Here is a 13,885-nt window from a genome sequence, read left to right as displayed (position 1 = left end):
ACAACCCCCAGGTTTAGAACATGCGGACGACACATGACACACTAGAACCAAAAACCAGAAAGGCATGTTTACATGAGACAATGACGGCGGGAAACCCGATCAAGTGTACAAAAAGGCCATCCGTCCTGCTGGATCTGACATACTGGAATAGCAGCGGCTCATCTGCGCTCAATAGATAGATTATCTATTAATAGCTGGCATGATCTGCCCTGATAAATAGGCCGGACAACCTCATCAGCTCTCCATAAAGCGACAGCACCACCCAATCCAGGCCTTCGGGCGACGCTCCTTCCCAGGTTTTTAATGCGTGTGTGGGTTACGTGCTGTTGTTGGATGCTTTAAATCGAACCTCAAGTGCTCTCGGTGTTTTATTTTGGCACGCCGATAAACCACATTTCCCGTGTGTGAGCTTCTTACTGACACCTGGTGTTAATTAATGAGACAAGTATGGAGGCGATGCGGGGCGAGGTCACGTATGTCTCACATGTCAGGAGCTGAGTGACAATGGAAAAGAGTCACAGACGTGGAAGAAGAAGAAGAACAAGAAGCAGCGCTGAACTGTTGACCGTGACTCCGGCGTCACCATTTTTTGCCAAGCGTTGTGCTTGCTCGCACACTCCTAATGGCGAGATGGGAGGATTTTACTTTCAAAATCCGCTCGCCTGATCTCCACCCATGACATCCATCTCGCAGATCCCCCCCCCCCCTTTTCTTCCCCTCCCTTAGAACAGCCGCTGATTAACGCGCTTGTCCGCGCTGCCGCTTGTTTTGAGGCTGTTTCCCCCGAGTGCCGATTGAGGAGAGCGATGCGTGAGAAAAGCGGCCGGCGTGTTTTCCGAATTTTTTTTTAATCAGGGAGGAAACAGGAACTGATGTCACCGGGTCACAAACAGGATGCTGTGATTACAACACAATGAAAACGCCCGGCCATGGCGGTGGGGACCCAGGGGCCAAAGGGCAGAGCTCCCAGCGTGTGTCTGCCACCGCCGTGGAGCGCGAGAGAGGGGGCGGGTGTCTGGGGGTTTGTAGGTGTATTTGACGGTGGGAATCTGCTCTCAGGCTGGGTCAGGTGACAGAGCGAATAACGATTGGCTTCAACGCGGGTGATTCATCGTTGTTGTGGCATTCTTCGGCCGCGGTCGGGGAAAAGCACCCGTCTGCCCTCGGAGGAGGGGGGATGCCTACAGGCCCCCCGCGGGCTGCCCGGACGTGTGCGAGGGGAGAAGCCGTCCAGATTCTCTGCCGAGTGTTGATTGCTGGTGATCACGGGGGTGTGGACCCTCGCAGGGTCCCTGTTGATTGGCAGCAGCAGCAGGTTTGCATTCGACACGTTGCCAAAACACACACTTTCACACATCCTCTTCAGCGCAGATGCGTGCGCGACACATCGGGGGGGATGAAACTGAGCAGACGTCGCTAAAAACAGTCGTTTCATTCGCGTGGATTCCGAACAGACCCACCGTTTGCCCCCCGCCCCCTTCTTCTGGTGCCAGGCCCGCTCCCCCGCTCTGCGTTTTACGGGTGGGTGCCACACAGCCGTGCATTGAAATATTGCTCTTAACCCTGAAGGGGAGGCCGGCAGTTGGGGGGGGTGGAGGTGGTGGGGAAGGGGTGGGGGGGGGGCTGTAAGTACTCGAGTGTGTGTGTTTTTTTTATGGGAGGGGGGGGTCTGTGCACTTTGTGTCATGCACACGGGGCAAGAGGCCTGGCATATGCTGCTGTTTTTATGGCACCACAGACTCCGTCCCAGCTCCCCCCACGGCATCTGTTTGGCTGGCTGTGTGTGTGTGTGTGTGTGTGTGTGTGTGTGTGTGGGCCGGGGGGGGGCGTTCCCCTTTTGCCCCGCGCATGGCTTTGTTTTCCAGCTTGAGGGGGGGGGGTGGTATCCGTGGAAACGTAATTTGAATTTCAAGCCAATTTAGGGCCGGAGTCGGGGTGGGGAGGTGTGGGGGGGGGGTTACTGTAGTACTGCAGTGATGCTACATTCAGGGGGCTTTACGTCCAAAACATTAAATCCGAAATGTGAATAAGTCAAACGCAGTTTTTAGCTCTGATTACGCTTATGAGCACAGGATGAAGAAACAATGAACGAATAAATGAATACAAGACACATTTGATCATCTTCTGTTTTTGATTTCATTATTTAAAAACACCTCAAAAATAATTTCCTTTTCCATCCACTGACATCAAATTAAAAACAGTTTTCAAGGAAGTTTTATTCTTCAGAAGTTTGGTCCTTATAAATATGCATTATATACAAAATAATATTATAAAACATATAAAGAGCAGTGTGTCATACTTAAATTAAACTCTGGAAATAATCATTTAAAAAAATTACATTATTGGTTCTGTATTTTTGAAATGTATTATAGGCAGGCAGTGGTGTGACAGTCTCTTCTTGGTTTTTCTCAGTCGGGTTTGCATAAAAAACACACATTTCTATGCAAACGTTTCGCTTGGATCTTGCTGGCACTGACTAACTGGCTCCTGTTGATTAAAAACTATTCCCCCTTATTTTGTTATTGTAGTGCAAATGATCCAAGAACAGACAAGGGCACAAATTTAGCATCCACCCCCCCTCGGCCCCCGACTCTTTTAAGGCTTCTAGTGAATTTGGGCTGCATACTATCTTCACCGTTGCGTGGAAAAGGCCGACCTGTCACTTCCACTTGATTGACAGCTGAAGATTAGTTTCAGACATTCGTAACTCTCAGTGTTTGTGAGGTCGGATCACGACCGCGGGCGAGTTCACTGCCCCCCGCCCTGAGTCTTGCATAGCGGGCGAAGAAGCTGGCGGCAGCGAGTGTGTGTGGGGAGGGGGGGGGGTCCCCGAGGGGGTCAAACCGTAGGCACCTTTTCTCCTTCCTTTCTACGTGAATTTCACAGGACGCCGGGTCCGAGATCCGCCGCCGCCGCCGCCTCCGCCCTCCGCCTGGGACGGTTCCGCCGGTCACATCTGAGAGTCCTTCACTGTACAACGCTTTGCATACAAACACTCGGTCGACATAAAGTTTCTCAGTTCTGTTCTTTTGTTTTTAAACTTAAATTCTCTACGCGGAGCAGACGTTCCTGCCCTCCACAGTTCTCAAGTGTTCCAGAGCAGCAGTGGACATCTAAAACAATCTCCAGTCCCGTCTCCAAATTTGTAAACAATCCAGAAGTATCTCATTCTGCCTCGATTGTGTCTTTTTTTTTCTCCTCGTTCTCCTCGCCTTCAGATTCCTCACAGTTTATACCTGAAAGAAGAAGGAGAACATTATGGTCCGAAACCCGATGGAAAGCAAAACAACAAACCGGTCGTGCTTCCGTATCGCCGCGTTATTTTCCTTGGAAATGAACATCCGAAAAATGCCACAGCGTGTAACACACAGCCCCCCCGAGACCGAGCCGAGCCAAACATGTGCGAGGAATCAGGCCTCAGGTCATCAACACGGCCCAGATGTTTTGAGATATCAATAATCCAATTGATCAAGATCCCCCATTCCCCTGAGTTTAGGTCCAAATACCTAAATAGTTAATAACCGCTGTCATAAATGTTGCTGCGCTGGTGATGGACGGCGCGTTTCGTGTGGAGGATCTGCGGAGATGCAGAGGAGGACGTGGGGGTTTCCTTTTGTTGGCTTACCTCGGTTGCTATGACGCACTCCCTCCTCGCCTCTCCTATAACAAATACCGACTGGTACATGGAGTCTCTTGAGGGACGTATCGTTGATATCCTGCACTCTGGCTTTTCACTGCGGAAAACACAAATCAAACCGGCGCGTTAACGCAGGGCGCGCCGCGCGCTGACGCGGCAGGAAGCGCATGGTGCATGCGGATCTTCTTACCTGTACGTTCTGCTCAACGGCATTTTGTCTTCTAAACATTTCTCATAAATAAGACTTTTTTCCTCCTGTGACGGTTCATCCTTGAACTCCTTCGACTTCGAGTGGTACGAGTCCAAGTGATAGTTTTTATGGATAAAGTTTGATTTCTCCGAGTCGCAGTCCACCTCCATGCTCACTTTCTGGTTGGTGTTCTTCAGCTGGCACTCGGGGATCAGGTTGTCCTTCTGGACGTTGGACAAGTTGTTCATGGTCTCCGTGTCGCCGCGCTCTCCCCGCGCCTGCCCGTGGATGTGCCTCAGCGCCAGGCCCACCATGCACAGCAGCACCAGCAGCGCCACCAGGCCCACGGCCAGGGAGACCGCCGCCCACTGGAAGCCGCCCTGCGTCTCCCCGTTGGCCACCGGGGAGGTGACGGCGGCGAAGAACTCGCAGCGCGGCCCGGTGGAGCCCGACGGGCAGACGCAGGCGGCCGGGGGCTTGCCCGGCCCGCCGCCGCCGCCGGCGCAGACCCCCCCGTTGAGGCACGGTCGGAGGGCGCACTCGTCCAGGACCCTGTCGCAGTTGCGCCCCCCGTGGCCCGCGGGACAGGCGCAGGTGTAGTCGTTGATCCGGTCCTGGCAGGTGCCCCCGTTGAGGCAGGGGTTGCCGGCGCACTCGTTGACGTTGATTTCGCAGCGCTGGCCCGTGAATCCCGCGCGGCAGCTGCACTCGCGCACGCCGCCGTGGATCAGGCACAGCCCGCCTGCGGGAGAGGGGGAGAGGCGTTTACTACCGGCAGATGGCGATTCTCTAAATGAGAGAGCGGCCTTCTGGCGACATCAGAAAGAACGAGGTCTCCACGAGGGGGGTCTTATCCCGGGGACCCCACGCCAGAGGACGGATATATATATCGAGCCGCGCTGGACATTCGTCCCCTCGCGTCAACAACGAGCCGCGGGGACATTTACAAGCTGCTCCTCTGAGCTGCCGAGTGTTTACGCGCGGGACAATAGACGCCGAGTTCCCACCAATTCCTGTTGTTCCCCACTGCTTCCAGTTGCAGGAATTTGAAGGGGGCAGAAGGAGCGAGGGGAAGTTCAGATAAGAGGGGTTGGGGGGGGTAAAGAGGGGGGAGGAAGGCCGTACCGTTAGCGCAGGGAAGCGACGTGCACTTGTCCACTCTCTTCTCGCAGTTGAGCCCCGTGTAGCCGCGGGGACACTCGCACATGTAGCTGCGCCCGTTGTCCTTCTCCCGGCATTTGCCGCTGTGGAAACACGGCGAGTCGGCGCACGTCAGCAGGCCGTGCTCGCAGTGGGAGCCCTCGAAGCCGTGGGGACACGTGCACTTGTAGCCACTGTCCAAATTCTAAGGGGTTTCGAAAAAGACAGAAAAAAACGTTAGGCCTTCTTTGGGTTTGAGAAGCATGGAATGCAACGCGCCGGCTTCCCGCTCACCGTGCACGTCGCGCCGTTCCTGCAGGGGTTGCTGTCACACTCCTGCATCTCCAGCTCACAGTTGACCCCCGTGAAACCCGGCAGGCAAGTGCACGTGTAGCTGCCTTGTCCCGTGTTCATGCAGGTGGCGCTGTTCACACAGGGGTGGTGATGGGTGCAGAAGTTCAGGTCTAGGTGGGGGAGGGGGGGAGAGTGTCTGTTTACCGGGAGCTCGACGGAGGAACAAAAAACAACAACAAAAAACCCCCCCTCTGTACCCCGGATGTGTGCAAAGCTAAAGAAAACCTAATTCACTAATGCGTTCAGGTGGATTCATATGAAAACAGTGCACCACGTAACACGAGAAGATCTTTCTAGGAGAAGGAGCAGCAGCAGTGGTGCAAGTTGTCCGGTGTACCTTGGTCACACAATAGGCCTCCCCAGCCCTCCTGGCAGTTACACTGCCACGGCAGCTGGCAGGTGCCGTGCTTGCAGGCCGGATACTTCTTACACTCGTCACAGAAGGTTCCCTGCCAGCCTTCTCTGCATCTGCGAAATGAATCAATTGTGTTATTTCTTTAGTCGCTTATGCCCCCGTATCGTAGACCTCGCAATTGCCGTGAATAACATCACTGAATCTGGTGGTTCAAAACGGCCAATTTAAATTCTTTTTAAGTCATGCGAACTGTTGCTTGGGATTAAACGGGAGCAGACGCTTTTTGCTTCACAGCCCTGTTATGGATTAGCTGCAATTACTTCAAGAAATCCGCCGTAAATCATACAGCCATTAGACATTAATAGCCGACCCGCAGCGTGACACAGATCCTCACATTTTCGTTTCGCGTTTTCCCAACATGATGACATCGTTACACATCAGTTATTGCGAGTAAGCAACATTTGTTTATTGTGTAACCACGGTGAACGATGATGTCATTTTTATACAAACAATGTGACCACGGGGCAAACGCAAAAGGTGAAATATCGCCAACAGCTGAGGCATTTTTTGCCCTGTTTTGTTTCCCATGAATCTGTTTGAAGATGTCCTCGGACTCAGGACGCACGTTTAAGGTTTCCAGCAGAAAAAAACAGTTTGAAAGCCAGCAGCTTTACGCCGCAGCGTATCTCGTGGGTTAAGCCCACATTTGGGTCAGTTTCAATGATGGATTTATCTCTGAAAAGAGGGCGAAATAGAATTCGGGAGGAATTTCTCACAGCGAGTGTGTGTGATTTATCCCTGCTGGTGACAAGAACGGAACATGGGAAGCAGAGAAGCCAGTGAGTGACTTGGGGGGGGGAGACGAGAAAATATTTGTTGATTCAAAGAGCTCCAACCTCCCGTGATAAACGCTATGAATGGCAGACAAACGTGTGTGAAGGAATAATTAATATTACGGGAACTTGAAACGGACGCAGAGTTGCCGCTGTCGAAAAAGGGGGTCGGTGAACTTGAAAAAGTGGGTTTTCACAGAAACTCTCCACCCGCTTGTAACTCGCAGCGTTCCCAACCGGGTTCCTTCCTGCGCAACGGGCCGACACCTACTTCAACACCTCACCATTATTAATACTTACACACACTCGCCAGGTTTGGAGCAGTTTCCGTTCCTCTCGCTGCAGCCCTCCAGGCAGATAGCTGAAAGAAAAAAGAGGAGGAAACCACGTACAGTCAGGTCCACTGTTCATTTTTGTTTTTTGACGCAATGCATCAAATATTACATCTCACAGCTTTCAAACCGTGAAAAGAAAGAACCAGTGAGAAGAACGCTGAACACGCCAAAAGTCAAATCGATAGGCGCTGAAATGCCGCACAACGAAGGCCTCACAATGGCCGTGAACCTGCGCGTCGACGGCGCACGAGGCCTCAACCCGCCTTCATCTGAACCCGGTTTGGTGTGTTTGCGGCGCTCTGGCAGCAGCGTTTCGGGCGGCCTGCCGGTAAGCGGCGCCCCGGTTTATCTCGGAACAGATGCTCGCTCTCAATAGCAGGCAGCTGTCACTATTGTTGTTTGCGGTCGGGCCAGAACCGTATTTGCAGCTGCCGCCGCCCCGCGCGCGCTCGCACAACAATGGAAGGTTGACTAACCAGCGATGGCGCGTGGCGGGTAATAATGCCGCGATTAACCTTGGCGCGTGCAGTCGCATGGACTCCTCCTATTAACCCCCCCCCCCTCCGACACACCCTCTCCTCTGCGGATTATGTTACCGGGCGCGCGGTACAGTGAGAGGGTACAAAAGAGATGAAAAGAACGCAGCGAACCCCTCCGCTGTGGATGTGACTTTCTCTGTACACACATTGTGACAAACCGCCAGCTCGACGTGCACCTGTGGAAGCTGCTTGGCGCCATTTTGACAAACTAAGGAAATAGCCGAACTAAGAGGCCTTAATTTGGCTTTTCCAGCTGTGTTTTTTTTTTTCCAGCTTTATCGTCCTTTGATACAAACTTTCTTCCACTTCCCTAAATTGTTTGGGCCCAGTCGGGCAGAGCAGTAAATCGATGTGTGTGCGAGCGGAGAAACTACAGTGTCCCACAGACGCCCAATCTATCTTCCCCATGTATATTTTCTGTAGTCACCGACGATTGATGTGTCTGTAATTGCAACACGTGAGCCCATCTGGTTAGAATTCGGCGCCACAGTTAAAATAGCGCACGCCAATTTCTCTCTCACCACCGCGAGTGACAGCGATGACAGATCCGTCACCCGCGTGGCCGCGTACCCGGCACATGGTAACCATTACCCCCGCAGTGCCCGCCCTTCCAGTCTACTCTTTGACGCATTTGTTTTGGTGAAAGGGGCCCGGTATCGTGCAGGCCGAGTGGCGCGGGGGCCCATTCGGAGTCACGTGCCTGTTGTGAGCCGCCTGCCCCTCGAGTCCAAATCAACGAGTTCGTCCTCGAACCCACGACCTAATTATGTGCTCGCAGAGTTCCATTGAGTCGCGTCTTGTTATTGCACTCGAAGGTGATGATCTTTGGGTTTCGCTTCTGCTCAACAACTACTCATATCTGTCATTTGTGCGTGCGCCCGAATCGTCAGGGCAAAGGTCACGTGTGAGGAGGAGACCTCGCAGAAGGAACGACTCTTCAAGGTAAGGTCTTTCTGCGCCAAACCTAAAAAGAGTCCTTACCAGACCCCCGACCTCTGCCTTTCATTTGCAAAACATCTGGACGACCCTCATGTGTTACAAGAATACATCGGCCCGCGAGCCAGTAGGAGATCGCTTACGTTCTTCGCAGTATTTCCCTTTCCAGCCAGGCAGACAGGACAGCTGCCCGTCGCGGTCGCAGGTGTAGTGGCCGAATCGGTCGTCCCTGGGCGAACATTTCTTGGAGCAACTGTCTCCGTAGTAGCTTTCGTTGCAGACAAACCGGTACGAATACCTCAGCTCCGTCTGATCTCCGGTCCGCGTATCCGGAGACCAAGCGGTCCCTACGCCCATCTGTCTGTGGATGGCCATAAAGCTTATCAAGAGCTCTGGGTTGTCGGTATCTGAAAGGAGGAGGAAGTGCGAATGAATGCAGGATATCTCAGCCGGCGACCTGTTCGCAGGGGGGGTTATTGTATTTTATGTCAAGAGCTGCATCGCAGATAGCTCGTGGGTTCAAAAGTCGTCCACTTTCGCTTTGGTAATCTGCCCGGTGCCAAGCTGCATCCCTTATCCAATCCCACACAGTGTACATGAAAGATAAACCCAGGTTTGAATTTCCTCTTTCTTTCCATCAGCGAAAAACATTCCCAGGCCCGGTCACCCTCTTCCAAAGGGCGGAACGGAGTAAGGTGTAAAATACAGGAAGATGCAGTCAGGGTTTCTTGGCAGGCACTGTGTATTCTCACCAAAGCCCTCGGCTCTTTCCCACGACCAAAATAAACCAGAGGAAGTTCAATTGTATTGGGCATAAGAATGAAAAAGGTGTTCTGAAGTTCATAACAAAAGAGTGAATAGGCCAGAAAATGTGTGAAATTAGGAACAATTTACAGGGGATGGAGATGGAAACGCAGCGACATTTTTATTTATTTTTTTTTGGGGGGGGGGGGGGGACAATTTATGCAAAAATGGTATTTGGAGAAGCTTGTGCGTTAAATCTACAGACGGGGCTCCCTCCTGTGGTAAAAAAGACGTTGCACTTACCTACAGGTAGATTTCCATAAGGTGAATGCCGAGCTTCAATTATTAACGAAAACGACCCCTAAGAAGAAAAACACGCAGTTAGTTCAAATCTATTGTTTCATTTCTTTTAGCGCGACTCACATTTGCATGTTACACGATGCACTACGCGCGTCTCCGGCGCATTACCCAATGGCGCGGATTAAGAGCTCACCAATAACCGGCACGCTGCCAAAACGCTCCCTGCATCCCTCAAACAACAAAGAAATCTCTCTATCGATCCAGCGGCATGACAGAAAAGAACGTCCAATGCGCACATCCGGCGGCTCTTACCGGCCACCCGAAGGTGAAGGGGATCTGAATCGGTCTGGGCAAAGTGCCGCCGTCCTTTGCGCTGAAAGAGTTGGTCCCCAGCACCGCTGTCACCGTACTCCCAAAGATGCAGCCGCCCGGCGACACCACGGCCTGATAGTTCTTCAAGCAAATTCGAAAGTAAGTCCTGCAGTTGGGTTTGCACGCGTTCCCGTTCGCCAGCAGCCCTTTGTGGTTTTTAAATTCGTGGAGGTCCACCTCAAAAACTCCCGATCCGAAGGCCTAAAAGAGAATGGAATCACATTTACAAAAAGGTCGTTTCTGTTAAATATAAATTTTATTTTATTTCTTTTTTGGAAGGAGAAAAAAAAAGGAACATGACACTCAAATGTCTCCCCGGCCGGAGGTCTCGGGACCACCGGGGGGAGGGGGGCGCGTTGTCGTCCCTCATACCTGTGCGATCAACGTGGTGCTCACTGCGATGGTAAAGGTGAACCAGGCTGCCATCCTTCTCGCTTCCCCAGGGCAGCCGCGTCACCGGCCAGCGAAGCAGCGCGACCGCGTACAGTGTTTACGCCAAGCTCAGCAAAAAGCGACAAATAATAATCCTTCTTCACTCCAAGGGAGTTGTCCCGTAGCTCCCCGTCGGTGCGCGCCAGACGCGTCCACAGGAAGCCTTTCCAAGTTATCCAAGAGGTGAGGGGGGACTAGTATCCAGCGTGGCTGCGCGTCTTTTTGTCAGCAGGCGTCCCCTACTTGCGCGGTACTGTATCCACAATGGTCCGTCCGCTGCGCGCGCGCGCCTCGCGGCTTGTTTTGGTGCTAAACTTTGGTGCGTCGGTGCGCCGCGGATGTTCGCCGCTCGTCTTATTACTCGTGAATGAACCGGGGCGCGCGTCTCCTCCCAGATATATAGAATTGCACTGCGCCGCTCATTACATAAACTGTCAATCACCCCCGCCGTCACCGCCCACCTCTACATATTCAACCCCCTTCCCTTCCAACCCAACAACAATTATCCAGATTTAATACCCACTGGCACTGCGCACGCTGACCACCGCGGATACTGGGCGACTATTAACGACCCCTAACATCTGTTGACTTATTTATAGCGCGCAATGCGCCCCGGACACACATTTCACACGTCGTGGACGGTGGGACAGTGGGACGGCGGGACGGCGGGACGGCGGGACGGCGGGACGGCGGACGAGGACAATGAACCAGAGCCCAAACTTCCAGAATGGAGAGCAGCGATTCAATTACTGCCGTCCTCCCCGCACCCTCTCGCCCCGGGTTCCGCTCAATTGCACGCGTAATTAGCCCCCCAGCTCCAGCCGTTGTGCTCACTATTTCCTTTCAAGACCCTTTATCCCGGAGGGGAGGGGGGGGGGGGGGGGGGGGGGGGGGTCACGTGCCTCTCCCTCGGGCTCTATCGTGGAGGATCAAAGTAAAAAACGCGTTTAAATGTAAAATCTTTCCAGTGTTGGTTTGAAAAGCTGCTGGTGGAGAAATGCACTTTTTTTTTCTTTTTTTTCAAAAACATGTCTCTAAAGGCGCACAGTGTGCGGAGCACGCGCCTCAATGTCTATAAATCAACCCATTGCTTTGTCCTGATCGATAACACTGATAGGGATCCGTCTCCTTTTACGCGCAGACGCACAATCTCCCGTGACATGTTGTTTCGGGTGTGTTTCATCTCGGTGGAGGCGAGTGCCCCTTTATGCCCACCCATGCGTTTTACCGTTTGGAGGCAGCGTGCCCCCTATTGTTGTGGCGCGTGTCCCCCACCTTCTCCCCCCCCCCTCTCTCTCTCTCTCTCTCCCTCTCTCTCTCTCTCTCTCTCTCGCCCTCATGCGGGTGTAATGTGCATGGTAGACATAACTACTCAGCTGTATGCAAATGACCTCCCTCTTCCCTTCGCACACACACACACACACACATACACACACACACACACACACACACACTGACACACACACACACACGCGTGCACAATCATCTGGGTGTGTAAAATTGGTTTCTTCTTCCCCTTGGCCTTTCACAGCTAATGGGAATGACGGGGGGGGGGTCGAGCCACGTCGGATTGAGATAAAAGATTTAATTCGATGGCCTCGTATGGAGCGCGGTGATAAACGGACGATCCCCCCCCCTCCACGGATCAGTCGGCCACGAGGGTGAAAATAGCTTCACTCACTGTTAAATGCTGTCGAGGATGAGTGATAGACCGCATTGTATCATTGAATCAGGAGGAAAAAGCCCCAGAAGGAAATAGTCCCTAAAAATCAAAGAAGTTTAAAGTGAAAAACAAATGGAATGAACACATGGCGAGATGTTTAAGTTCAACACTCCATCGCTTTCGTCTCCGGGTGGTCTGATTGGTTGCGTTTGTTGCTGGATGGCTGGCATCTCTCTCGTTTACCATCTGGTGGGAGGCTGGCAGCTCCGTCTTCTTTCGTCTGTTCACGGGGAGGACGAGCCAATTTCCTCCAACCTGTTCGTCTCAATTCTGCTTGGCATCCGTCGTCCCGTTTGTGGAAAAAAAAAGAACTACAGTTACCCAGTAATAAGGACGTGTTATTTCCCACGTTGTCGAGCCTGGAAACATCACGCAGCCACACAATTTACCCACAATTACCCACACGCGGAGAGGATACAGTAGGCTTCTGTCAAATATGACGATTTCTATTAGTGTTTTTAACTGTGCACGGGATTCAAATCTCCATCTATCTTTGCCTCTGACCTGCACGTGATCTCTGAGTGTTTGCGCTCCTGTGCGCTGCAGAGAGTGAAACTGGAAAGCGTCTATATTTATTCAGCGTTGATGCGCGCAGCGGATCGGTAGAGTGGCCCGCCGTGTTGACACACCTGTTGTGTCTCCAACTGGGTCCACAGAGACACAATGGCGTTGCCCGTGCCCTCTGTGTCCACAACGCCCTCGGACGCCCACTCGGGGCTACTCGTTGACAGCGGGGCTTCTTCTTCTGGGGTTCTTTGAAATTTGCGGGGTGGGGGGGTTTGTGTGCGTCTGTTTGCTGAGCAGCAGCACTATTAATCAGCGCTTAACGTGTTTGCGCTCGGTGCCGCTATACGAGGGGGGGGAATTAAGTCGTAATCGCACGTTGGCCTTCATTATCTCGTCGCCCGCTCTGCCAGTAATGTTTTCTAATGGTGAATATTACACATCTTATCTCCTTTTACGGCCGTGTGTCTCCAGTTCAGCTTCCAACTAAACTGCCGTAATAAAAGGGGACAATTTCAGCTCACGGCAGGTTTAACAGGTGGGCACAGCTGATAAGGCGACACTCTCACCTAAGAAGAAAAGTGAATGATGTGTAAGCAATATGTTCTTTTCCATGCAGAATAAACAAACCGCACACACGGGCCGTGCTTTGTCGTAGCGCCGTCCGTGTCACGTGGTCTCTGCTTTGATTTACCTCGACAGGCCCTTTCGTCTTTTTGGGGTACGATGCATTTTTTTTTTTGTCAAAAACAAACCTGTTGGTTCAGCGTGAAAATAAGAGATTCAAAGAGTTTAAAACTGAGCAGGTTGTAAAATAAAAACTCAAATGAAATGAAATGTGTGCAATATAAATCGACAGCACAGTAACGGTACGTGAAACCCTAACGAGGGAAATCACTAAAGCAGGAGCCTCGAACCCGCGAATCAATCATCAATCACACGGCCCCTCGTATTATCACACGCTTGCTCCCCCAGCGAGGCTGCTCGGACCCCTTCTCTGGACCGCCGGCTCGGACCCTGCACAAGACGTCCCCATCAAAGACCTCCGCTCTCCAGCAACACAGCAGGGCCCGGGCCGAGCAGGCCGAGGGTCACACCCGGGTCTTCATCCAGAAGCTTTGATGTTTGCACGTGTGTGTGTGTGTGTGTGTGTGTGTGTCATGGAGGACGAGGGAAAGCATCCCGTCTTCACGTCTCCCCTGCTTCCCCTCCTCTCCTTGTGGGATTGTTCCGTCTGCTCGACGGAGAGAACTCTAAGGTTCCCGTTCTCACCGTTTGGGCCACTTGTCAGCGCAAACAGGCCGAGCGGTCGGCGAGCGGCGGCCAGAGCGTCTATTGTTGTGGATGGAATGTGGAAAACGCCGCCGTATTAAAGGTGAAGCTGGCGGTCGACGGCGCGACGTCAGCCTCCCGTTCACCACCTGCTATGTGTGAGTCACGAGTGACCAGAGGAAGGTAAAGCTGAGCAATTGTATTCATGGGAAATGGGAC

At 52.6% G+C, this 13,885-nt stretch overlaps 1 protein-coding gene across 1 annotated transcript; it reads right to left on the bottom strand.

Moving 5' to 3' along the window:
- Positions 1-2,117: 2,117 nt before the first annotated feature.
- dll4 (delta-like 4 (Drosophila)) lies at positions 2,118-10,552 on the bottom strand. The gene is made up of 11 exons (XM_040161154.2): positions 10,108-10,552; positions 9,676-9,936; positions 9,367-9,424; positions 8,463-8,726; positions 6,810-6,870; positions 5,659-5,789; positions 5,262-5,431; positions 4,953-5,172; positions 3,828-4,569; positions 3,626-3,734; positions 2,118-3,236 (listed from the first exon to the last, which is right to left on the bottom strand). The coding sequence occupies exons 1-11, from the start codon at positions 10,159-10,161 to the stop codon at positions 3,231-3,233; spliced, it is 2,076 nt and encodes a 691-aa protein (XP_040017088.1). The 5' UTR covers positions 10,162-10,552; the 3' UTR covers positions 2,118-3,230.
- Between the last annotated feature and the right edge of the window lie 3,333 nt (positions 10,553-13,885).

The sequence above is a fragment of the Gasterosteus aculeatus genome, chromosome 18 (genome assembly GCF_964276395.1).
Source record: "Gasterosteus aculeatus chromosome 18, fGasAcu3.hap1.1, whole genome shotgun sequence".
NCBI lineage: Eukaryota > Metazoa > Chordata > Actinopteri > Perciformes > Gasterosteidae > Gasterosteus > Gasterosteus aculeatus.
Note: the sequence above shows the minus strand (reverse complement) of the source record. Positions and strands in the feature narration are given on the sequence as shown.

Excerpts from the sequence above, each read along its gene's own strand:
- dll4 (XM_040161154.2), bottom strand. The coding sequence starts at position 10,161 with ATGGCAGCCTGGTTCACCTTTACCATCGCAGTGAGCACCACGTTGATC. Across the intron at positions 9,425-9,675 it reads CCTTCACCTTCGGGTGGCCG|GGGTCGTTTTCGTTAATAAT; the intron begins GTAAGAGCCGCC and ends TTTTCTTCTTAG. Across the intron at positions 5,790-6,809 it reads TCCAAACCTGGCGAGTGTGT|ATGCAGAGAAGGCTGGCAGG; the intron begins GTAAGTATTAAT and ends TTCATTTCGCAG.